The sequence below is a fragment of the Zonotrichia albicollis genome, chromosome 1, assembly GCF_047830755.1.
Source record: "Zonotrichia albicollis isolate bZonAlb1 chromosome 1, bZonAlb1.hap1, whole genome shotgun sequence".
Lineage (NCBI taxonomy): Eukaryota > Metazoa > Chordata > Aves > Passeriformes > Passerellidae > Zonotrichia > Zonotrichia albicollis.
In genome coordinates, this window is record NC_133819.1 from 120,222,118 (window position 1) to 120,247,996 (window position 25,879).

A 25,879-nucleotide genomic window follows, 5' to 3' on the forward strand; every position below is an offset into this window, starting at 1 on the left:
GGCTGTTCCCAGTTCATCCCTACAGCACTGCCAGTGTTCCCGCATGTCCCCACAGCACTGTCATTGTTCTCGGTGCATCCCCACAGCACTGCCAGTGTTCCCAGTACATCCCCACAGCACCCTGGATGTTCCTGGTGCATCCCCACAGCACCCTGGATGTTCCTGGTGCATCCCCACAGCACCGTGGATGTTCCTGGTACATCCCCACAGCACCGTGGATGTTCCCGGCACATCCCCACAGCACCGTGGATGTTCCCGGTACATGCCCACAGGGCCGTGGATGTTCCCGGTACATCCCCACAGCACCGTGGATGTTCCCGGTACATCCCCACAGCGCCGTGGATGTTCCCGGTATCTGCGGGCGGGAACGCCGGGCTCGCAGCGCCCCCTGCGCGGGCACGCGGGAACTACAGGCGGCGGCACAGCCCCCACGGCGCCGGAGGACAAAAACCCACCAAAAATCCACATTCAGCCGCTCCACAAACCCACCGCTACAAGGACGAACTAGTGTCTTTGCATCTTTCACAGAGAAAATTAAATCCTTGAGGGTTTTATTTGTAGTCATTGCTAATAGGTCTTCAGCACCCACCTACATTCCCTGTGATGCATTTTCAGTATCCCGAGATGACAACGCAGCAGGTTTCCCCACATCAAAGCTCTGACAGGAGTCTTTGAACTACAAAAGCTGTAATGAAAAAGTAATAAAAACCACCCTGAGACAGGTTTTGTGTCAACAGCCTCATACAGTATGAAATGGCATAATTTAGCACTCATTTATATTTAATTCACTGTGAAAGGAGCCTGAAATAAAAATATTATTGTCTAAATAGGTGCCTTCTTGTATAGTCCCATAATAACACGTGTGTTCCTAATTTGCAGAAAATAGATCCTGAAAGCATTAGCTGAAGCAAAATGCTAAAATAATAAGCACTGATGGTCCTGTTGTTAAAAGGAATAATAGCCTAAAGATGTAGTTGTTATGACATCCAGTAAACATTTTCCTTGGAGTACACCAGTAAGCACATACATGCCTCACTTTTTTTTTTTTAATCCTGTGTCTGTCCTGTGTGACAAGGTCTAATGTTTGGGGTTTCTTTTGCTCCTACATGATTAAAAAAAAACAGTATGGAGATGCATTCCCCTCTCTCTATTTCTTCTTAGCTTCTAATAACTTGACAAAACCAAGCTAGAGGTCTACTACTCTCTTTGGTGACCTTATAAGAATGTAGGCACAAACAGACACTGTCTGTGTAGCAGGATTTGGACTGTCCCCTCCCATCCCATCTGAGCTGTCATGGCCCACAAGCCACCAGACTCAGTTTCATAGACTTCTGATAGGAGACTCACCAGCCAGCAATATCTGAGTCCCATTGTGCTTTCTGCCTTGGTTTGCCCTGCCCAAGACTCCCTTGTGAAAAAGGACGGCCCAGTTCCAGCCTAGACCCAAAGACCATGACCAGGTGCTGCAGGTCCAGGGTGTCAGGAGGAGGCAAATCATCGCTCACAGACCTGGAGTCACAGTGATATACTTCCAGTGGCATTTTTTGCCACTTTCCCATTACCTTAGAACTGTTCTTTGAGTCTCCTGACAAATCAAAATCAAACACTTGAATCAGCTGATGGCATTGGGATCTTACTTGGATTTTGTAGTGTTGCCCAAGTACTATGGCAGTGGGCAACACATTTCCATAGACAGGGACACGATCTTACGAAGATAATTCAAAGGGCAAAGTGCCCTGGAAGAGAGAGTGGTGGTCCTACAATTCGTTCCATTATTTATTCCTTCTTGTTTAGTTTCCTGCTGATCTGCAGGGGAAAAACTTCTATTAGGTATTCATTATTACCTTAACTAACAGCAGATTGTTCCTGCTGGGCAACAGATCCCTCCCCATGCAACACTGATGCTTCAAAAAATGTCACCAAGCTGCTGTAGCATGAAGGTACCACACTACAAGGTTGTAAATAAAGTCTGTGTGTATACTATTATTTACTGCTCCAATTTGGTGAGAATTCCATCTATTTCCTGACAAAGCCTTCAGTGAATAAAAAATAGCAGTCATGATCCCACTGCCTATTGCCACAAGGAAATGATAGTAAAACTCTGAAGTCACATGCACAAGTTTGTAATTCTTTGCTGCTATGCACTGGAATCTCATTGTGAATTCAGGCAGCCAATTAAACATTTCTCTGGACAATAAGGCAGTCCATGGATGTTCCCTGGGAGGCACAGGGCTTAACATCACTGACTTGAAATTAAGAATAATCAGTCTGTCCTAAATGTTCTCTCTGTAGGTTGTTTGGAAACCTTACCACAGAGGAAGAAGCCAGAGTCTTTGTGAAGATGATTCTCAGCAAAAATAATCAACAAGCCAGGCAACTGATTTATTAGTATGAGAGAAGAATCTAGAAAAATTCCTACAAAGTAAGCTTAAGAATCAGTTTCTTAATTGTAAAAAACAAAAGGCTTATTTCCTCAGCAAACAGTTTCCCAACCAATTGCTACTTGTCTCACAGAACTAAGATCTATACAGTAAAAGAAACATTTGATGATTATAAAATAAAGAAAAAGCTCAGTGTAGGTGACTTCACAGGTCTTTTACCAGGTACTTTCCTTTTAGATGTTTTCAGTGCTTTATCAGCAGCTGCTCCAATGACTGCAATCTTCAGAGCTCAGCTCTGGCTGAAACACCAAATATGTCAATCAAACCACGTGTATGCATCAAGCCTTCAGCCCAGCTGCTTGACTTGGTCTCGATTCAATGTCACAGCCCCAGCATTCAGCAGCCAAGGTGTTCTTCCTTGCATCATCCCGGTGGGGTTGAACTTCCCCCTCATGTTTGGAGAAATTCCCAATGAAAAGCACAAGGATGCACACCAGATACTCTTTTAAATTAAAATAGTTTTTCATGTGACAGCACCTTATTATCTGCATCTGTTCTATGTCTCAGTACTGAAGATTCCAGCTTGTCATCTGTACTCCAGTCATGTCACAGCCAGTTCAGGGGAGCTGCAGTTCAGAATAATTTAATTTGCTATGTGCCTTCAGTCATACTTAGTCATGTTTTATTCTTTTCTTTTTTTCCATCTGCTTGGTATCAAAGATTCTGAAGGGCCATATTCTGTTCATGGCTGATCTGATTTTGTTGAAATTCTCTCTAAATGCCTCTTATAACATTCTCCTAAAATGCTAAGTCCTAAAGGATCAGCCCCTTCTCCCAGAAGAGTTAGCAAGTTCTGGCACTTTGAATCAACCTATTTACACAGCCTCTTGCAGAGGGGAAGAAATACTGTTTCCTTTGCCTAATTTAATTAGCCTGTGTTCAGACATTCTGAACACAGAAGAATTGCATGTACTTTGTGATTTCATGAATTTTATTATTTCATGAAATAAAGTTTATTTCATGAACTTTATGGCATTGACAGTATTCATGCTAGAGTAGGGAGGGTGTAAGCAAAAGGCTTAAAGGCTACCATATCACAAAAATACCAAAATAATCTAGTGTATCTGGATGGGCTCAGAATTTATTCTGGTGCATTAACCTTCCTGACAATCATGCATGCAAAACATCTTGCATGTTTCCAAAGCAGCCTATATCAGCTTATCAAGGAGGCTGTACAACTATTGAAAGAATTCTGAGGTGGCCTTGAAATCAAGCCTTGGACTGAAAAAAACAACCACAGTTCCCAGGCTCAGAAGAGCAGTAAAGCAGCTCCAGAGATATAGCCCTGCCAGAGACCAGCACCAGGATCCTCTTGCACAGAGTGCAGGGAAATGGTGTCACTGCACAGCTCAGATGGAGGCTGTCACTGTGAAACCAAGCCCTGAGCCTCACCTCATCTGCTGTGCAAAGTACAGTGGCAGCTAGACTGATTGACAGCGTTCCTTTAAAGAGACAAGTTTCATTTGGCAATCACATCCCCTATAGTTTCACTGGCATGAGCATTCACTTAAATGAGACACTGTACAGGCAAATATTAATTTTTAGGGGCTGAAAGTGGAACAGCCTTGAATCAATGAAAGACAGAAAAACATTCTTAAGTTTACACTCAGATATTACCTATTATCTTACTATCAACTCTCACAATATTTAGTAACGATACCACAGCAAGATTAGATTATAATATTTATCTCAGTTAACAACCTTTCTAATTTCTCAAATTCCACTTGTTTATTTTGGAAATTATGGAGAAATTATTTTACTAGTTCTGGTCAAGTATGCAAATATTTTAAAACAAGTATTTCACCAACATATTTACAACTTTGGAGACCAAAGGGGACATATGCAAGTCACCAGTTAATCAAGTACCAGCATTACCCCATGGTTTTAGAACTACATCCTAGCAAGTCATGACTAGAAATGCAAGAGAAGTCAACAACTCTTAGATATTTCTCAACTCCAGGAGTAAACAATTACTCTTAAAGAAAGGGACCAAACCTATCAGAGCCAGACTGAGCCACTGACAGGCAGGCAGCAGTAACAGTGTCCTGGCAACTGCCTGAGCTAGATTCAGGCAAGCCTAGATTCAGCCTAAATTCAGTAGTATCCTGGTGATAGATGAAAAGCACTTGCTTGACTTTCTACCCAAAAATCAAAACTACTTGATAAAAAGAACAGTGTTTTGATTGCCAGCTTTCCAAACTAGCAACAAGACTCCCAACACTAATAACAAAAATAGGAACCACACAGACAAACCTGCCAGGATCACAACCAGCACTCCCTGAGGAGCTGACCCCTGCTGCATGTATGGCAGTGGTTTGCCTCTTTGTCCAAGGCAGTGTTGCTCCCATGCCCTGCAGAATTCCAGCAAGAAGAGAGAAGACACATCAGAGGGTGCTTACAGATCCCAAAGACTGCATACCTCCATACCTGGCTCCACTTCTCCAGGCAGAACAGGTGTACATGAAAGGTCTTCAGTCACTGTAAATGTATTTTCTGAGTTTGTGAAAGATGGGAGTTTTTGAGAGTTTACAATGTAGAACCTCAGAGCTACGGTTGGAAAGAAACAAAATGTCAAATAATAAAAGGTTATTTTCACAGTGGTAATAGATAACTGGGAATTTTTGGGCTGCTGACTTAATAGAGACCTGAGAGTCCAAAGTTACCAGACTAAGAGAATGGGCCAGCTCAGCTGACCTCAAATGCAGGGAAGAAAACAAACAAAAAAAAAAATGTTGGTGAATGTGGCAGGGGAAAGAAGTGGTTACCATTAGGAAAAACAGAGGGAACAAATAAATAAGTAGTGGCATTTAGTTTTTTCCATTTTACCATGCCTTGACTTTTCTTATTTTGAAAACCAAAAGAAGCAGGTACTCTTGACCTTTATTTTCTGCATCCCTCTTTGCTGCCTGGAAAAATAATTGCTATTTCCAGCATCTGTCTTAGGAAGCCAGGAAGAGCCTTATTCTTAGAAAGACACAGTGGAGAAAGAAGCAGTGTTTCTGTATGTGCAGTGACCAGATGTAGGATTTGGTATGCACAGAGCAATGCTTGGGCAGATTTGAGCATACAAATAGAAATAAGAGTTATTTCATTTCCCCCATGTTTAAGTTAGGCTCTTGCCTTTTCTGTGTGTTTTGGCTTTTTTCTCATTGCCACAAAGCCTACATCACCATGGGGCAATGTGTGGTAAGGTCTCACCCCTTCTCTCCCATGGGGTTGAAATGTATATATTTGGCAGCTTCTGTTCCTGGGAGAAAACAAAGGTGGATCTCAGGGAAATCTCCAGATTGGGAGTGAGCCACTGCAGCCTCTAAAGTTCCACCATGGAGATGGAAGGACATAAAACATGGCTGCCTACCAAACAATGTTAATTTTTACAAACACTGATAAATCCCTGTGCATCTTCTTCCCTTCTGGATATGCAGGTAAGTACTCCCATCTCCCAGCAGTCTCCCTCTGTTGCTTTCTGTGCCATATAAGGTTTCTGTGCTTGCAATAAGGTTTCAGTCTAATTTGTGTGAAATTCAATCATTTGTTGCCTCTTACTGTCTCTAAGAGGCACAGTATAAATAGAGGACAATAAACTTGCAAAAATATCCATGGTATAAAGGATATAGACTAAAAGTTCAAGAGACAGATGGAAAGCAAACAGGAAAGGCAGCCCAGTGCCAGAAGACCTCTTGAGGATTTGCAGAGGCGGCACAAATGCATGCGGGAAAGACGAATTTAAGATCAGGAGGTAGAGTCTGGAAGTATTGCTCTACATTTACACAACAATGTGACAATCTAAAAGAAACTTCATTTTAAAGAAAATCTTGTACACTGACTTGACAAAGTAGCCTATAAAATCAAGTTTTCTTATTCTGAAAGAAGTTGCTTGAAGCATGCCTTGAGGGTTTGTAAGAAGTGACTGTGCATTTCATCCAGCCAGACTCCACAGACTGTTGGCTAATAAGAACCACAGCACCATTTAAACCTTCTTATAATTTCTAGTAACTTCCTTCCATCTGCCATCTTTCTTTTAATTTTTCATTTATTGAATACGAGTTTCCAAACAGCACAGACCCAGTCCAGACCTACAGGATCACTTTAGAAGTGAAATTAGATTTGCTACCAGCAAGGCAAGCCACTAGAAGTATTATTTCCAGCGGAAAACAAAATTAGGCAGTCTTTTAAAAACAGAGGTGGATGAAGTCCAAACACAAGTCTGTGCAGCTATCTCATAATCAATGTTTTTCAGTAACAGAACAAAGAATAATAGTCTTTTCTGAAACCTCTCAAAGTGTCTGCAAGTTACTGCAACAGAGGTCATGCTTACACTGAAGCCTAATTCCTCTGTTTTAACAGATGTTCAGAATAACCCAGTATACATCAATTTAAGTAACTCAAATCCAAATAATCCATTTCAAACCAGTTGCAGCAACAGGGTTTCTGCAATGTCAGCCTGGCCATCAAGTCTACTGTGAATCTAAACACCTACTTTTCTTTATCCATTTCTGAGTAATAAATGCTCCAAACTACACAAACCAGTAGAAGCCAACATATATCAAAGCCTCTACATCAAGCAAAGCAACATGATTTCAATTACCTTCTGCAGACAGTATAAGGAGTTTGAATTGACTTTGTAATACCAAAAGCACCGTCCATAACTTGCTACACATCCTGATGAATATCCAAGGCTCACTCTCACCTTGGCCCCAGGGATAAGATTGTTTTTTGAGGAGTTTCATGATGACAGGAAGATGGGGTTTTACAGTGATGTTACAACAGATTTGCTGTGGACATGCATAAGAAAAAATGAGACAAGCCAACCAATCAACAAATAACCCAAACCAAACAACTCCAATCCAAAATAAAAATTTAGACAGATATTAAGGCTGTACAATTAAATGCAGAAGTAAAATGAAAACACTTTGAAACCACACTTAACTTTGTTGCTTCATACATTCAGTACTGGTTTTGGCTAAAATGATAAGTACTGTATTAATAAAGATGAGCAAATTTCTAGCTTAGCATTAATCATTTAAGCTTTTGAAATACAGATCTTCTGAAGGATAATTTTCAATTCTTCATGATATGACATGCAATCAAAATTAACAGTGTATTTACACCCATCATTTTAAAGAATGCTTTAATGCTAGTACACTTGGAATTAAGGCCTTTCAGTAAATACAGGAAGAAGTAACACAAAAGTTTTGCAGATGGGTTTTATGGCTTGTTTCTAGGCTCAGAAGTCTTGATTAAAGCCAATTTGTGAAACAAAGTACCACATGTAGCTGGTGGGAAAAGCATAGGGATAATTTAGATAGTTGTCAATATGTTCATTTTTGAGTATTGCCAAATTTTCAAAAGCGTAGTTCTTCCAAATTGTACTTATTCATACTTGACTATTACATGCACACATTAAAATTTTGCTTTGAAATACACTTTGACCAACATTTCAAATCACAGATTGCAAGGTATCTTAAATGCTGACTTGGTCAGCATTTTTCTACATCTTCTTCATGACAATTTTGAAAAAAAAAGAAGATTCAGGTCTTGAATTTTGGTCTCAAATATATCAAACATACACGGTGTAGAAATCTCTCAAATTCAAAGGTCCTATGTCTTCAATGAAATACTTAGATTAGGCATGAGGTCAAAAAACCCAAGTTTTTTCTTAAAGAGCTTTTCTCTCAAAAAAAAATATTTTGAAAAAGAACCATTACTAAAGGAAAATGGGTAACATCAGATTTTACTTTTCTAAGAATTGTATCAGTTTTTCAACCTCTGTACTAGTATTCATGTATGGAAGTTTAATGCAATTTATATGCAAAATGCAGAAATTAATACATTTTCAACTGACTCATTTGGTAGGCAAATCAGCATTAATGAAACAAGCTAATGTGTGAAAGGCTAGATAAAAATACACATTATAAAACCAAAGCAGATGTTTCAACTTATAGTTTTAATATAGCAATCAAAGAAAATTCCAAATACTGTACAGTGAAGTGTAGTATAGTACACTATATACTGTTATAATACACTATTGTTACATTACTGATAAAAAAATCAAATATAATTAGTACAGCAATCACAAATAGAACAAATCAAACCTTGCTGGATAACAGCCAGTATTGTGAGATGGTATAGTTTCTATGCTAATTTGTTTTTAATTCAACATGTAAAGCACTTACTTTTTAAAAAGATTTTTTTTCTAAATATATACACTATTTTAATTCCTATTTATACATTTTAAATAGCATTCCCTCCTAAAAGTGCACTCTTTCAATTCTTGGCAATAATCCTCATCAAACATAAAATAACTCTGAAAATACCACTCTTGTTTCAACCTTTTATTGCTCAACCACAGGCATAAGGGCTCAGAGGGAATCCTGCACTCTAAAGATCTTAAGCAACTTCTTCATGAAGCTAAACTGATATCCACAAGCAAAACAAAGAAACCACTCTCTGTTGTGGCTTTTTTTAACAAAAGGATTAACTTCATATTCATATTATTATTATTTTACAAAAGCATGTAGATTCTGATATTTAAAAATAGGAGCCAAACAAATGTAGAGATAACAGTGGCATCTTCTTAAATCATTCATTTTCCATACAACTCAGATCGAGCATCACTCTCCCAACTGTAAACATACCAAGAATTTTGTTACCTGGCATTTTCAGCGCATTGAAAAAGTGGCAACAACTCCACTAACCCTGTGACAATGACAACAGATTCTACTTCGTGAAAGAGTGTGAATCAAGTGTTTTGGCCTTGCAGGGTTGTTAGCACACAGCCCTGTGGCACTGTGCCTCTGTGACACTGCTAAAACACTCTGGCAGAGGAAACGTCTAGCTTGTATTTTGCAGCCAGCACAAGACTAGTAAACTACATGGAACTCACAAAGCCAACAATGCACACAGCTGTTCTGTGACTATAACAGGGAAGACATCCCAAATACATTTCTTTGATTTCATTTGAAAATCTGCTATTTCTTTTTCCTCACTGAAATGCAAACAATTCAGAGAGAAACAGCACTATCAAAAAGTCAACTAAACAGCCAGCCATTTGAAGTAGTAAAAGTTTTGGAAAACTGATCTGTTCTCCCGAGGTTTCCCATGTGCTCATCAGCAATCTAGTTCATTCCCTTTTTTATTTTTGTACTAGGCCTGCATTTTTAGCAATCATCTTTTCTTTAGGTTATACATACTAAGCCGTAATAGCATTTAGGATTTTCTAATGATGTGTCCTCTCTGCCATGAGACACAGCACAGAAGATCCTTGGCCTTCAGACGAGAAGGTAATCAAGGTGGGTACTCAAAACCACAACCTCTTTCCATAGGCAATTTGGAAGCAAGAATTTGGGTTGGTTGCCTTTACTTTTCAAGAAAAGGGCACCATTCTTGACATTTGAGAAGTCCTACTGACACATCTTCTCATCCACAATGAGCCAAAGTCTTCCCTGGCCTTGTACTCCAGCAGCATTTTCCTGACTCTAACAGGGAATTCTAACAAGCACACTGGTGCTTCTTGGACAGGCACACAGATTTGTCTCCACTTACATTTGCACCCACTGCCAGCAACCAAATGAAACATCTGTTCCAACTCACACTTCAGTGTTCTTTATTTCACTTCTCCTGCACAGTCACATCTCACTGGCACATAGATGAAGTTTAGCTTCACTTGAGAGCACCAAGAGCTATCTTTCTCAAAACCACTGATATTAAATGCATGAAAAAGCTATGTGAGATAAGAACACTGCAAAGAAATATGCACAATCCTGCCTTCCAGAATTCACACCAGCAGATCTTGTGACTGACATTTTACCAGTCCTGAGAGACCATCTTCTTTTAGGAACTGGAGGGTTCTGCTCTACACGACTCGAGTGGGCCCGAGATGACACTAATGGTGAGTCAAACAGAGCTATTATCTGCTTCTATGCCTATTTAGATAAGAAGGAAAATGTCAAATTACTGCTGAAATGGGAAGTGTGTCAAAACTAAACCAAGCCTTCCTCTTTACACAGTAAAAGGCACACAGACTTCTGCAGGCTTACCAGAAAGGCATGAAAGAAGCATTTTTTCCTTGAAATAAGAATGAATGGGCAATAAATATTTCAATTTATTTCAAACTTGAAATTCTGTCATATACACTGCTCGCTCATTGTTTTTCCAGCCGAGGAAGACTTTTTTCCCCTAAAGAAAAGGTTAAAACTATCAAAGCATTAATTACCTGGTCTAAAATGCAGGAGATCCAGGAGATTCCTCCCCCCCATCCTCTCCCAATTGACATTCTTTCCCAGAACAAGCCACTGCTATAGTTTTTTAACACTGTGACAAAGCACAAGCTTCTACTCAACATTTTCTATATAGATGTAGCCTTCAGCGAGCTAGACTGATTCATGGGAGACTAAATGTTTTCAGAAATCATGGCAGGCTTCCAGGTGCTGCATGTGCATCCTGTTTCTCATTGAATAAGCCCTGCCAGTTAATCAGTGCATCAGCAAGGTCAGTTCTGGCAAGCCAATTACTTCATACATTCCAAGTTTCCAAATTGCTAACTTACCGGATAGCAACTTGAGATCTTAACATTTTTCATTAACATTTATTTGTGAAAATGTGGTATTTATATTTTACCTCTAAGTAGTGTATGAAATCATAAAATATTTGTACCATCTACATAAAAAGTTAACCAACAGAGCAATTTTAATTTACTTTGACAAAAGAGAAGGGCTATTCTTTAAGTGACTTGCTTCATTTCAGTTCTACATACAAAAATAAATCCTTCCCCATGGGACATTTTCTCGTACTAACACTTAGAACTGTTTTAGTGATTAGAAATGTAAAAAGTGAGGAGACTTTCCTGAATACAAACATACAACACAAACCACATTTGTGAACTGGAAAAAACCTACATGTGCACAAACACAGACTTCAGTATTTAAATGCTCTTAATTCCTTTGAAGCTGTATTAAGATCTTTTCATCCATTCAATGTTATTTTACCATGAGAAGAAGCAACAATAGTGCATTTAAAGGACTATGAAGATAGGAAGCAAAGTGCAGTATCAGAAACACATTCCATCCTTAGGGAGCAAGCACAATGGCTGCTTCTTAAAAACTAGCACTACAGGTCTGATGAACACACTGCTTAAGTGGATAGCAGCTCTGTTATCACTGATGCAGGGAAATCTGCATCACAAGCTGAAGTGAGGCTGAGAGAGGTGGGGAGTCTTTATAGACACTGAAACAGCTTGTATCCCTTGTTCCCACAGAGTAAACAGCGAGCTTCTAAAAGCTCAATTATCACCAAACACTTTAGGATAATGCGTGTTAGAGAGTCATTTCCTTCCAATAAATTGTTAATTTGCTCTTAAGAGGACAGCTGTTATTTCATTTTTGCTATTTCTCAACAATGCTAGCAATCTAAGTCTTCTAAAAGAAATGGATTTGCCATTGAACATTTGCTCTTACTTGCAATTGCCAACTGTAATTGTCTCAAAAGTTGCACAACCACCTGACCAGTTTGGTATTTGGGAGGAAATGCTACCAAGAGAGCACCAAAATGGTTGTGTTGGCTCAGCCAGCCAGGCATAACCACACCACATTCAATGTAGCTTCATCATATGCTATGTGGCCTTTTTTATAACTTGCTTTCTAACTGACAATAGGAGAACTTAGACTTCAGTTTACTAAAGTTACACTTATTTCAAGATCTCTGAGAGGAGGATATGAATGAAAAAGTTATTAAATTGGAGAAGTGCCAGCAAAGTTTTAATTAAAAGTACTGTATATGCTGCATTATCAAATTGAGCAGAAGTTTAGTTTCAGTTACTTTTTAAAACATATGTCTAATTTATGACAATAGGGTATTTTTTATTGGAATTAAGTACCTGGAACAGAATTAACTTTGCCATGTTTCTAGTTTTGCCTGTTCTAGCCCTTCCAGTAACCTTAAGCTAGCATGGTAAGAACCTTGCATGGGCTTAAAATTTAAGACTTCTAAGAAATTAAAACTTACAAAGAATTTTCAAGAACCCACATGTACAGCAGATATTCATCTCAGTGCATTTTCTAATAACTAATTTACAGGTAACAGAGCCAGCCTGGGCAGCAGTATGGTAATATTGAAAGCTATTGCCAATCACATGCTTATCATGCACTGAATAAGATGATATAATCTTTGACATACATACAAGATTTAATAACTAATCACTTTGTGTGGCCCAGCCAATAAACATTACATTTGAACAGTAATTTCTTCTACCCTTATTAGATTTTAACCTATCAAGAGTGATCCATTGGCTCAGTTGCATTAGTGATTCCTGCATCTTGACTATCCATCTCCTCAAGCTCCTCAACAGAATTTCCCTTTTGTGCTTTAGACCTTGCAGGGAATGTTGTTCCCACAGAATTCACCATGTTACCATCAGTTGACTCAGTATTCAAGTGTTCAGTACCACTTGGTGCAGAGAATGATTCGGGTAAGGCAGCCTGAAAGCTCCCAGTTTTAGCAGTTGAACTCACTGCCTCTACTTTTCTTTGAGATACATCAACTGATGCTGACTGCTCTGTATTCTGATCCCGCAAATGTCTATCCATTGAAGCCTGAATAGAAGAGACCATTTCCTGCAACTTTTTTCTCTGGGCCTCAATCAAAGTGGGGTCAAGCTGCCTGCTGTCTCTCATTGTCACAACTCCCGGAGCAATTCGAATAAGCTCACTGTTACCAGAAGCAGCTGGGAATACAGAAGGCTCAATTTTAGCAGAAGGACTGAAGTCCGTTTCTGTGCTATGCTTTCTTAAAAGTGGTGTTTCTCTGGCCCTTTGATCGTGCTGTTGACTACTAGATGCAGTTCCTAGGGAATGACCCTTTCCTTGAAATGCAGTTATGTTATGTAGTTGTTCAGATTTCTTTTTCACTACTCCACCACTACCCAGCTTCAGAATTCCATGTGAAGGACTTGCTTCCCTGCTTCTTGAAGCAGCTTCTGCTCGCACTTGACTTAAGGCCTCTTTAACCAGCTCTTCAACATCGGGGCCGATCGGGAAGTGCCCAGCAGCATCCACACACAGCTCCAGTCTGTCTTCTGCTGCATTGTACACAAAGTTTTTACCAGGCAGATGTGGGAAAGTGCAGTGCTTGCCATCAGCCAAACCTATAAAGACAGGAAAAGTTATTCAAAGTGCTAACATATTTTAAGGCATGCTCCGAACACACAGTAATTATTTTATTTAAATTTACTGAATCAAGTATGTAAAATCAAACACTGAAAACTACTACTGTGGGAGAAAAAATGTAGGCTTTTATGCCATACAATAACCACAGCATGCTGCAAAGATGCTGCTGCCTTCTGTGATGACTCTGATGAAGAGACAATACTGTACTATTACAAGATAAAATGACCACACTGCTACAACTTGCAGTTCTATGCTTGCAGTAATGTAAAACAAGCCAAACCCCATCACTACCACCACCCACACCCCCAAAATCACACAAAACCAAAACATCAACAATCAAAACCCAAAAACTGACAAGGAGAACAGTTCAAAACACTATCTGAAGAAATATTATTTGAGACTACTCCCATAGTAGTTAAAATTGTAGTAGGATTTCTGGTTGCCTAACTGCTGATAGGCCTGAGGAATTTCAAATTTGCTATTTGAGAGGAAGTGTTGCTAGATTCACAGAAGTGTTTCAAGCTTACTGTATTTAGTAGTCCCAGATATTATAACTATTAACCTTTACAAAATAAACATAAGGCATAATATTATTGCTCTGCTGTTTGTTTAATTGTCCCACTTGACCAGTCTGTTAAAACTGAGAGTTCACTAGATAATTTTAAGTTCTGAAAGTTTCTTTGTGCCAAAAATGGACAACATTCAGTTTTTATAGTTTATCACCATAAAACACAAAATAACTCTTTCAACTCTGTCCCATACAGGCTGTGGTAAAAGCAGTAAGGTATCACTTCAGTGATGGTGGCTTTCTGTGAGTTAAAAGCTATCTGCAGATGAAAACTTGGCTGCAACCATTCTCTTCACTTTAGTTCCATCAGCTATGCATGGAGAGCTACAATGAAAACAACACAGTTTAAAAGGTGTGAGGAACAGATAAATTGTTGGGATTTTCCCTCTCATTCTCAAAATTCTTGAAGAAAACCACCAGAAATTATTCAGAAGGGAAGAAACACAACAAGCAAATTCTATTTCTGTATTACCAAATACAATGCCTTCAAAATTACTATTCTGGGCAACAGTGGAAAAAGGTCATTCAATAATTTGATAAGTCATTAAACTCTTTTCATCCTAATGAACCTCCTTATTAATCTCATCCTCCACAGCTTCTGATTCACATATGCACAATTGCAGAGGATCTACAAATAAGATTTTATTCTGAGAGCTTCAGACATGTAGCTCCTTTCTTTACATATCCATGGGAAGCAATAACCAAACAGCCAAAATGCAGAACAGAATTTAACCTCAAACACTACCTGTCTAGCTTCACCTGAAGAACATATTTTAAATACATAATTTAGGAGCTCAACTTTCATTTGCAAAAGAGAGAGCTGAAACAATTCCTATGATTGACCAAAACTGCCTCTGAAACTGCAATCCCAAAATCTCAAAGTAGGACCTTAAACAAGATGCATTAAATCAAGTTTCAATTGGTTAACAGTACCTACACTTCACAGACAGCTTTGTTCCCAAGGTCCAGTGTAATAGATGCATTATTACATTACCTAAAAGATTACAAATAGGTAAGCAGCTTCTTAAACTGGAAAGATGAGTCAGATTGTTGCATACTGGAATTGTAAAAGTGTACTAATGCTGAAATAGGAATTGTACCTACCAAGACAGTCTGTAATTGAAACTATTGCACTTCTCTGTATGCAGGCATTATCTGCTACAGCCTTATTTCTCACACAGTAAGCTGGGAAAAACGGCTTTTAAGTTAGACATTTTCTGTGAGTTGGGTTAAAATTCCTTGGATTTCAGGATTTCAAATCTGGCTAGCCATTAATTGGTCAAAAAAACCCTTTCCATCAGGCACTGTTTAAGCTGATTCACTTTCCACAAACAATGCAGTACTCGTTACTGTACAAGCAGAGTAAAAGAAGGAAAACTAAAAGGAAACATATAAGACACTTAGCATGCTAACTCTATTATCAAGCTAATAATTCAGTGAGAGTTAGTGGGCCTTGAGTATATCACACATTTAAATTTATTTCCAGAAATAAGTAAGATAAAGTTAAGGTTGATAAAACTGCCTAAGAAAAAAAATCAAATAGCAAGAAAGCAGTAAAGGGACCATTATAATAGCTGAAATCACAACAGCTAAACTGTGAATGCAAAGATTTCATCAAGAAAATAAACTTTGGGAGAAAATAACTCCTTAGTACTTTCTTCTCTAAAGAAACAGTTGCTCTTTTTTGTGGGCAGTATTTTTAAAGCCATCTAAAAATCAAACGTACTCTACTTGCTTGGTTAATCTGCACAGAACCCAAGATGCAACATTCAGCAATTCAATAAGGGGATTGATAGTTTTGCTTTTGAATAATAATCTTAGAAATATGTAAAACAAATTTAACCAACCATTTAAACTTTAAAAATTAGGTACCCTGTATAAAATATCTACTAAGAAGCATAAGAAAGGTAAACTCCTTATCCAGTAAGCATCTTGAAGTAAAGGAATAGATGTTATGATTTTCTTTCAGGAGAAAAAGATTAAGAAAACAAAATATCAGTTGATTTTTTTTTTGGTCATATTGTTACTAAGAAAAAAAAAAAGAGTTGTTTGTACAATTCAGGAAATGAAAATTTCAGGAAGTAAGAGGTTTAAGTTCAATGCAATAGGTTTAGGCAGATTCCCTGGTCGTAGTCTGTCTGAGGCAGCATTAGGACTTCTCCAATATTTAAGAATGAAAATTTACCATATTAATAGAATAAAAACAATATATTTATGCTTACAAGTGACTCAAGACCAATTTACAGTTTTCAGGATTTGGAAACAGAGGAAGGAAGGAATAAAAACAAAACCAAAAAAATACCTGTTGTTTTCTTCATTATGCTGTAGAAGACTCCACCCTGCTGAAACAACTGAGGAAGCCCCTTGGCGTAAGACCAAACATCTTCTCCTGTAAAAATCAAACACAAACATTAAAATCAAACAGTTGTATTTTCATATCATAGACAATGGCTGAAAATGTTACTCCTTAAATCAAAAGTGGAGTCCTCACTCTCTTCTATGCAATTAAGAATTTGAATTTTTATTGCAAATGCACAGAACATGAGCCTTGGACATTGAAAGACTTTTAGAAAAACATAACACTGTCTGCAGTCAAATATCCTACATGTTCTAGAACAAAGGTTCCCAAATTTGATTTGATCCAAGGTGCAGCTCCTGGTTCTTTGCCAAGCCCTAAACACGAGTCTCCATTCCCCTCCTACCTCTGCTTTCAACATTAAACTAGGAAATTACTAACACACTTCCAAAACTCAAGCACATATCCTTGCTCATTAAAACTTGAATTCTATATCCCTACACCTTCTCCAAAATCAGAGCTCAATTTCACAGCTGTGACACAGCAGACAATACTGCAGCTGAGACACAAACGTCCACCCAGGCAGCTGCATAGAAGCTGTGTCTGTACCTTGCTTTTCTTGAGAGTTAGAAACAAAATACCAACCATGAGGCCCTGGCAGTCCTGTATAACCAGCCTTCCTCAACAACGCCAAAAATGGCATTGAAATGTGACAACTTTAAATGCCATGGAGAGGAAAAAAAAAAACAACCTAGACTACATAAGGAAAGGAATATAAAGAACTGAAAAATTGGGTTACAGTGATGGAATATCAGTGACCTAACAGCACCTGCTCAATCATTTCAGATCTGCATTTTGCCTATACCCTTTTCCTTATTTTGCTAACCACTTACCTGCTTCAGAGAAGTGACATGTGCTGTAGCTGTCTAAGCAGTACAAAGTTCTGATAAATTCTATTCTCCTGATGCAGGAACAACTATTGTGCATACACATTTTCAGAAAAAATATTATTTTTCTCACTTTCTATCAAATATACAAGGAACATATCGATACATTTTAGGCAGAAACTGCCCCCTTCTGTAGGGATTGAAATCTCAATAACAACATCTCTCAAATTTCTATTAAGATTGGAAAATGTAAATCTTCAGCTATAGTTAACTGTTGTACTACTTGGATAGAGAAAGCTGGAGTGTGTGAGGCTGTAAAATATGACCACCAATATGTCTTTGCTTGCTGTTATAGGGAAAATAAAATAAAATAAAAGAGCACAGGAGGCACAGGACTCCCTGCTCATCTGCTCCCCCACAGTTGTCACTCACCTCTCCAATGCAAGCATTACTCAAGCCCCCATTCACTTTACAAAAGTACGTTGCACATTCACCACAGTCTGACTTTGGATGTTTTAAAGACAGGAGACTGATATAATCTGATTAATTTTGAAAACATTCCTTCAAACCATATATGCTCAGGTTCATTGCATTCACTCGCACATCAAGCTCACAAATTCAGCCTTTGCTTCCAAGATGAACACAGAAGTAATAAACCAACTCTTCTTTCTTATTTTCCATGATCTACTGAAGGAAGTCTTCTGTCACTGCCGCCTGTGTCCTTACTCTCATTGGCAATTTGAAATGCACCTCCCTGTACACAGTGCCTCCAGAGCATCGCTGCTGTGCCTCTTCCAAGCCTCCCTGATGGTTTAAACACTGCCCACAGGAATCAAAACAACCACTGCACTGACAACTACCAGGATACAGCTGCTGAGAACTACCAGGATACAGCTGCTGAGAAGTACCAGGATACAGCTGCTGAGAAGTACCAGGATACAGCTGCTGAGAAGTACCAGGATACAGCTGCTGAGAAGTACCAGGATACAGCTTCAGTGCACTGAAGCCTGAAGAGGCCACAGCCAGCAGGACTCCATACTAAGGACTCCTTTACTGCTGCATTGAGCAACCCATTACTATTTGAAGGACTCCCTTTCATTACACAAGACAACCACTGGACATAAAGAAGAAGTCCAGTCTTAGAATTACTGACATTTTCCAAGGAAAGATTCCCTATTTGCTGTGGGCATGATTTTTCAAGCCTTGCACAAGGGAAGCATCACTGTTTATTCAGCATTTTATGCAATACTAACAAGTACTACAGGCAGGAAAGCATGGAGAGCAGGGCTCACAATACAAAAGCATCAGCCACTGAAAGAAATACAAACTAATGACACTGTTTTGATAGACATCTCCCACTGGAAGACAAAAAAAGCCCAGAGTTACAACTGGACTTTCCCAGATCAGAGGAACTAGTGTGTGTGACTCAACTAAACTACATTTGAGGTTTGCACATTTTTGTTGCTAGCTGAGTTTTACCGTTTGTTTTGGATTTGTTTGCCATGGTAGCAAGATGTTTATAGGTCAAAAGTTAATTTGGATGAACATTTAGTTAGATTAAAAACTCCCTCAAGATACTACATTTATCAAAGAGAGTATACTGTTCCTACTCCAGCACACACTTCCTCAGCCAGATCCCAATCCCAAAACATTAAGGGATGGGAACAAATCAAGACTGTCCTGCCCACAAACAGGCCTTGTTCACTGATATAAGTTAGCCTGCAGCTGCTGCAAGCCCACGACTGTCACTTCAGACAGCAGAGAGAACACACAAAGTGCAACACAAATAAAAAACCCAATTGATAAACATAGGTTATAGAGAAGTTCAGCTGGCTTCAAAGCAAGCTGTTTAATTCCATGAAAATCCTGGTATCACATAATACACTAAATTTGAACCTGGCTATTTTGATTCCTTGTGTATGGATGAATTCATCAGTGAAAAACAAACCAATCAAAATAAATTCATATCTGGCTTGCACATATTTTAGAGTGCTTCTGCAGGGATGCAAATAAATCTGGTTTAAAATATAATGGTTGAAATATGTTAATGCAAAATTCCAATTCCTTTAGTAATTTCCCTACAGAATTCTGCATTTTGAGCTAAAAAAAAAAAAAATAAGAGAAAGCTTTATAAAAAATCATGCATAATATGTAAATTGGTCCAGAAATGAGTATTTCATTTCCCATGAAAAAAATTTTAATTTTTAAAAATTATATACAGAGAAACTTAAGAACATGATCTAAAATTCTAATAAGTAACTGAGACTAGAAAAGAAAAATTCTAGTAGCTGAAATAAGAAAAATTCTTAATTCTACAGGAGACTCTGTATGAAAAAAAATGTTTTAATCACACAGAATGAATAATTATGGAAGTCTGAAGACACACTTCTGCTACTGGCACTGGGGAAAAGAAAAGTGTGTCCAGCCCAATGAGCTATAATCTATCACAACAGCATCTCCCCTCTACACACTCTAATCTCACTGCATTATAGGAATGTTTTTAGCAGAATCAAGTTGCACAGCTGCCTCTCAGATCTTTGCAGCAGTTTTAGCAGTACAGAAATGCTGTTGAAAAAAACTAAGGCTTCTTGTCTCAAAAAGGCTGAATATGCCACCTTGAGGAATTGCCGCCCTTAAGAAAGTGCAAAGACTTAAAAGGTTAGCTAATCTGTTGAAAAATCACAATTGTGAACAGTCTAGCAACTAGATTTCTCTCACAAGTATTTTTAAAGGAAAATGAAGACCCAATGAGAAAAAATATGATGTAATAACAGCATCTTATTCAGTAGTTGCATAAGGCTTTATAACTGGTAGGTTTATCACTTGCTGCTGATTTTACTTCTATTAGTAATGCACTATGGATGCAGCCAGAGAAGGGTGAGATGAACTCTATTCTAACTGCTGCTCTTAAAGCAGAATCCAGAATCTTTTTGTCCAAAGACAAAAAGCCATTCTTGCATACAAAGATCAGCTCACAGTTTATGGATAAGCACCTGTGAAATAATAACACACCTTAATGCTTAAGTAACCAAGACATTGTTAAAGCATGCCAAAGATTTGTGAAGTCAGTAACTATACTTCCAGCAGTATTTCCTGCAGACAGGAAATAAGCTCCATCTTTTCAGCTTCATCTAAAAGTTAAGACAACTTTTAAACCTAACTTTTTCCTGCACTTTGGAACTGGGGTGTAAATGTCAGTGTGACGAGGGGAGTAGTGATTCAGCAGACTATCTTGTAAAAGACACAGCAGTAAACAATCACACTTGGAAAAGAATCAAAGTTCTGCTTGATGAACTTCTGACATAGCACTCTGTGATTACGTAATTGTTTCGTTTCTGAAACATCACATGCTTTAGCCACACCAAATCCCTCCAGCAAAAGAGAAGGCTCCCACAAAAAAACCTGTAAACATGACTATTCAACTGGTTCGCAGAGCTGAATGTATGATAATTACAGCTCTACTTCCTGCCAGAAAGCAGCAAGAACTGTGAAACCTGATGAACAAAATACACAAACAGGGGTCCAAGTCTCCCGAGTTCAAAAAGGAAAATAAAAAACACAGGCACCTGAGAAAAGTCCTTTTGTCTTGAATTACTGACAGTCAGATTTACATGACTGATAATTTATAAGTATAGCTTTGCAACCTTATGTCCAACCTTTGGAATTCAGATCCATGTTTAGATTCTTTCAGTTTCTCCTCTGTTTATATTCTGAAATAGTACTTTTCTTAAATCTTTAAAAGGACCAGATCTTAATTTAAAACTAACGGATTATCTAAGGAGAAAATGCCAAGTTGATATGCTTAAACCAAGACAACTCCCTGTGGGGCTAAATGTCAGGATTTCCTCCTACTACAAAGGTGAAAATTTGTTCCTCAAACTTCCAATGAGCAGACATTCAGCATCCCCTTTTTAACCCTTGCTCTGAATTTATTTCCTGAAACCTGAGGGAGATGTAGGAAAAAAAAATCTGTAGCTTTCACACATACACTTCCAATGTGTGCCTAATGAGAGGCAGGAAAAACAGAGAGACAGAATAGCTGAGGCAATGCAATCACCTCTAAACAGCAATTTTTGAAAGAGGACTTTGTAGCAAAAGAAGCTCATATACCCCATATATACATTTCCAAAAGTCACTGACAGCATATTAAATGTTCTTCTAATAAAGGAATAAGGGATTTTTTGTCAGCTACAAGATTAAGCAGGATTTAAGAAAAAGGGAAATGTGTATGTAACTACAGTTTGCAACATGTTATCTTCTACTTAAAAACACAATTTTGAAGAATAATACCAAGTTAGCCTTACCCATGAGCGTTGCCAGAAGACAGAGTGAATACATCTCCTTGTCAACTTGCTCTTGCAGATCCTTTGATGAGATCTTACTGGTCACAGCAACATCTTCGTGCTTCACAGCATGGGCTGAGTGAGCTGAGGCAGCCTGCCTGCCTTCCTCCTTGCCCTTCAGAATCTCTATGGCAATCCTGTCACCGTGCTGCAAAGGAACAGGCTCATTTTCCATGCCTTCTTTGGGAGGCAGAAGCTCTTTTGGAGGAAAGCCGTAGCGAATACACTGCAAATACGGGGGAATATTAAATTCTCTTGCTATGCCTTCCTGGAGCTCCAAGAAGGTGGTAGTGCACTTCAAGGTAAGCATGGACTGCCTCCCATCATTGGTGGTTATCCGAATTTTCTTCTCCTTTGCAGATGTTGGAGAATACGGGGTTTTGGTGGGTGTAGCGGGTGCAGACGAGGGCCCTTCACGGACAGCCCCGGGAGAAGCAGTCCTGGGCTGCCCTTTATGCTCTTGTTTCAATTTCTCACTTTTCCGTTTCTGCATTACAGAAGCCTGGTCCGCAATGTTCTGCTGAATAGTTCTCTCAGCCTTGCTCATATTCAGCTCCTCCTTGTGCAAAGTTTTAGTCTTCTGTCCAGTCAAAATGATTTTGGTTGGAAGTTGCGACTCTAACTCTTGTCCTTGCTGTACATCATCAGCTCTTTGGGCGTGAGCACCATCGATATTTACAGGGGTATAATCATCAGGGTTCTTTTTGGCAGTTTGGTGCAGTATTGTGTTGACAACTTTCTGCACCAGAATCTCGCTACCAAATTCACCGGGGAAGTGCTTGGTAACAAGTTTCATGGCGACATCGTACACATTGCTGTTCAAAGAGGTGTCACTTTCATATTGGAACCAGTAGACAGTCTCTCTCACCACTCTTCCACCCCACTCTAGAGTTATAGGAAAAGCTTCAGGCAGATTGTCATATTCTTTACCTTCCCAGTAATGCTTGAAGCCACAGCCACACTTGCCACCTGAAGACCTAGTATTAGTTCTGTCTCCATCAATATACAAAACAGACCCATCTTCTCTGACACGACGCATTAGGTTACCGTGGCACCAGTTACAGACAGTCAAATTACTCAGGCCATAGTCTGGTACCAGCACATCCTTCACAGGGTTGTAAGAACACACCAAACTGTTCAGGGGAAAACTGTAATTTTTGTCAGGCCTTAGCTGGCCATGAGTACTTTTTGCCAGGTTATACAGCTTCCCCCCAGGAGCCAGCCACTCTGGGGGAACGTGATGCTCTGAGAGAGCCCCACAGATGAGGCACCTGTGAAGGCGGTTGTCCATCACTGCTTTCTTGGCAGCTGCAGTGACCTCTTCGGGCTGGACCCCTATGACACCAGTCCTTCTGTAGAAATATTGATGCACATCAGCTACAAGACTGGGGTGGATACCGTGTTTACTCATGAAAACCTCCTCCATTGCAGCAACAAGCCTCATCAAGTACTTGTCCTGCAAACTTCTGTCTCCTCCAATAATACAACCACCATCCTCCTCTAACATGATGTACTTTTTGATGAGGTCTTGAGGAACTCCCCAGGCTTTAGGAAGCAGCTTCCTAGGCAGCTTAGGTAAAGCAGCACCTTTTATTCCAACCAGAGGAATATAATGGTTACGCCCTGAGCTACTCCACGCAATACAGATCGGCTTGTTCAACATGCCATCTTTCCCCATGCATTTTTCCAGAGGTATCAGACCAGGGAGGAATGTTGCTGAATAATCTCCAGAGCTTCGCATTCCACTCAAGGAGTCTAACAGGATGATAGGCCGGTGAAGCACGTTGGCCAGACCAAAGATGTGAATATTCCTAAGGCCCATTGGCACACCTTCTGGAGGAACAAACAAAGGGTCACATTCATTGATAATATCCTCCCACTCTGCAGCATCAATAAAGTCATGGAAAAGTGCCTTGTAGTGGCTCAGATTCTCCTCAAAATGCTTCTTTAGATTCTCTCGGAGAGCATGCCAGAACAGCTCCCTGCCAACAAGTGCTCGTGAGACTGCATGGACAAGACAGTGGCCATCTCCATCCACGTGGACAGGAATGAGGCACTCTTGACTGTTGTTGGCCTTCTTGATGTCCTCCAGGGTGTCGTGCAGGTAGATGAGGCTGCCGGAGCGGTCCTTCCCATAACCCATGGTTTCGACGTGCTCTGGCTCGATGAGGAAGGCGCGGTCGCCCAGGAGGGAGCAGTCAAAGATGTCTCCCTGGTTCATCTCCGTGAGGAGCTTGGCTTTGCCAGTCTGCTTGTCCATCCCATAGCGGGCCAGGATGGGGGCCAGGAGCTTGCAGTGGTAGTTGGAGAGGCCATGGACTTTGACGAGCTCGGTGTTCCTGCGGGGCGGGCCGGCGCCGCTGACGCCCAGCAGCGCGTTCCGCAGCAGGTTGTGCAGCACCAAGTCGGGGTCCGTCACCTCCTCCACGGCCAGCAGCTGCCGCTGCTCGTGGCGCCGCCCGCAGTCCGTGCACTCGATGCTGCCGCTGCCCTGCGGCCCGTGCGCCGGGAAGAACAGCCGCGCCTGGCATTTGGGATCGGGGCAGGTGCCCGAGAAGATGCGCCGGTCTCGCTTCTTGGAGGCGGACGGAGGCGGCGGCTGCGGCTGCTGCTGAGGGGACGGCGGCGGCGGCTGCTGGGGCTGGGACATCGCTCCGCTCCTCTCCGCCCGGGCTTCACCCGCACCCGCTCCTCCGCCGCCCTCACAGGCGCATTCCCTGCGCGCCGGACAACGACCGCCGCCTCTCAGACGCCGCCGGTGCCGGTGCTGCCCGTGCGGTACCGAGCGCCGCCCGCCGCCCCCCGCCCGACGCGGAAGCCTCCGCCGCTCTCACCGCCCCTCGGCCGCCTCAGTGGCCGCAGCGCCGCGGCCTCGCGCACTTCCACGCCGGCGGCGCACGCGCGGCGCTGCAGGGGCGGATGGGAGCGATAGTTTCGTTCGCCGCCAAGGCCCGATGTGGGGAAGGGATCTACGTGCTATGGGGAGACTACGGAGTCCGTGATGCCATGCGGCGGAGAGTGGGAGGGCGGGGGAGGGGCGAGTCCCTGCGGCGTTGCTGGGAAGCGTAGTCCGCGGGCGGGTGGGCCGGGAGGGACGGGCAGGGCAATCGGCGGCGCTTGTTGCGCTTCCTGCGGGAGCGCTGGGGGTGGCAGTAGGGTGTGAGGTTACACCCCACATGTACATTCCTGCTTTGTCTCGCTCGGATGTTGGTGTGATGTGGCACCTCACGTGTATATTCTTCCTCTGTGCCCCTCAGGTGCTGGTTTGAGGCGACACTCTACGTATATGCCTCCTCTGCCCCCCTCGGGGGCGGCTCCGAGGTGACAACCCCGCATGTACATACCTCCTCTGCCGCCTCACGCCCCGCAGGAGCACCGGGCGAGGTTCCCTCCCGTGTCACCTGTGCCCCTGGCCAGGTTCAGGGGGCGGGAGGCTGCTCAGCTCCGACAGGCTGCAGCCGGCAAGGGACTGACAGGAAGGGACAGGGCGGGGGCCGGCCCCAGCCTTCCCCTCAGCACTGCCGCTGAGGGGGAATCTGAGGGTCCCCGGGGGCTCCCCGGGCACGGAGGTTTCCAAAAGCACGGCAGGAGCGTGTCCTGCCGGGCACAGCGCCCTGCCAGGCAGCATTGCCTGCAGCCGCGGGCATACGGGCTCTGCCCCAGCCGCTGCCCGAGAGCCTCGGCGGGCAGGCCCGGGCGGCGGCGGCCGCGCTGTGCCTGCCCTCGGAGCTCCTCGGGGAGCCGGGAGCTCAGCACTCCCCCGCCGGGGTTTCGATTGCCGAGAAGCCGCGCCGGTCTGCTGGTCCGGGGGTGAGCTATCTGAGCGGAGGTGTTCCCCGGCTGCCGGCTGCTGATAGCGACAAAACAAGGCTCACGGGGACGCGAGAGCAAGCTGTTAGCGCGAGTGATCCCTCCAGCTGGTGCTACGTAGGGAGATAATGAGGGAACGGAGCTGGCGCTTACGTTATCTCCAGTGGCCGTCTGAAACGATACTTTTGCCAACATGAAATGGAATAATGGTCACAACTTCCAACCTAATTGCAGGGCTGGCAGCGTATTCACGTGGAGAACTCAAGGAGGCATACTGTCAGCAAACGGAGGAGTTAAGCTCTCTGAAGGCTATTCCAGATAAAGATTTATGCTTAAATAAAGGAAAACAAAAGCTGAATGTTGGAGGACAAG

General features: G+C 41.5%; 1 protein-coding gene across 1 annotated transcript; it reads right to left on the reverse strand.

Moving 5' to 3' along the window:
- Positions 1–8,369: 8,369 nt before the first annotated feature.
- Positions 8,370–24,593, reverse strand: VCPIP1 (valosin containing protein interacting protein 1). Its single transcript, XM_005479350.4, has 3 exons — positions 21,659–24,593; positions 16,474–16,560; positions 8,370–13,581 (listed from the first exon to the last, which is right to left on the reverse strand). The coding sequence occupies exons 1-3, from the start codon at positions 24,345–24,347 to the stop codon at positions 12,710–12,712; spliced, it is 3,648 nt and encodes a 1,215-aa protein (XP_005479407.1). The 5' UTR covers positions 24,348–24,593; the 3' UTR covers positions 8,370–12,709.
- Between the last annotated feature and the right edge of the window lie 1,286 nt (positions 24,594–25,879).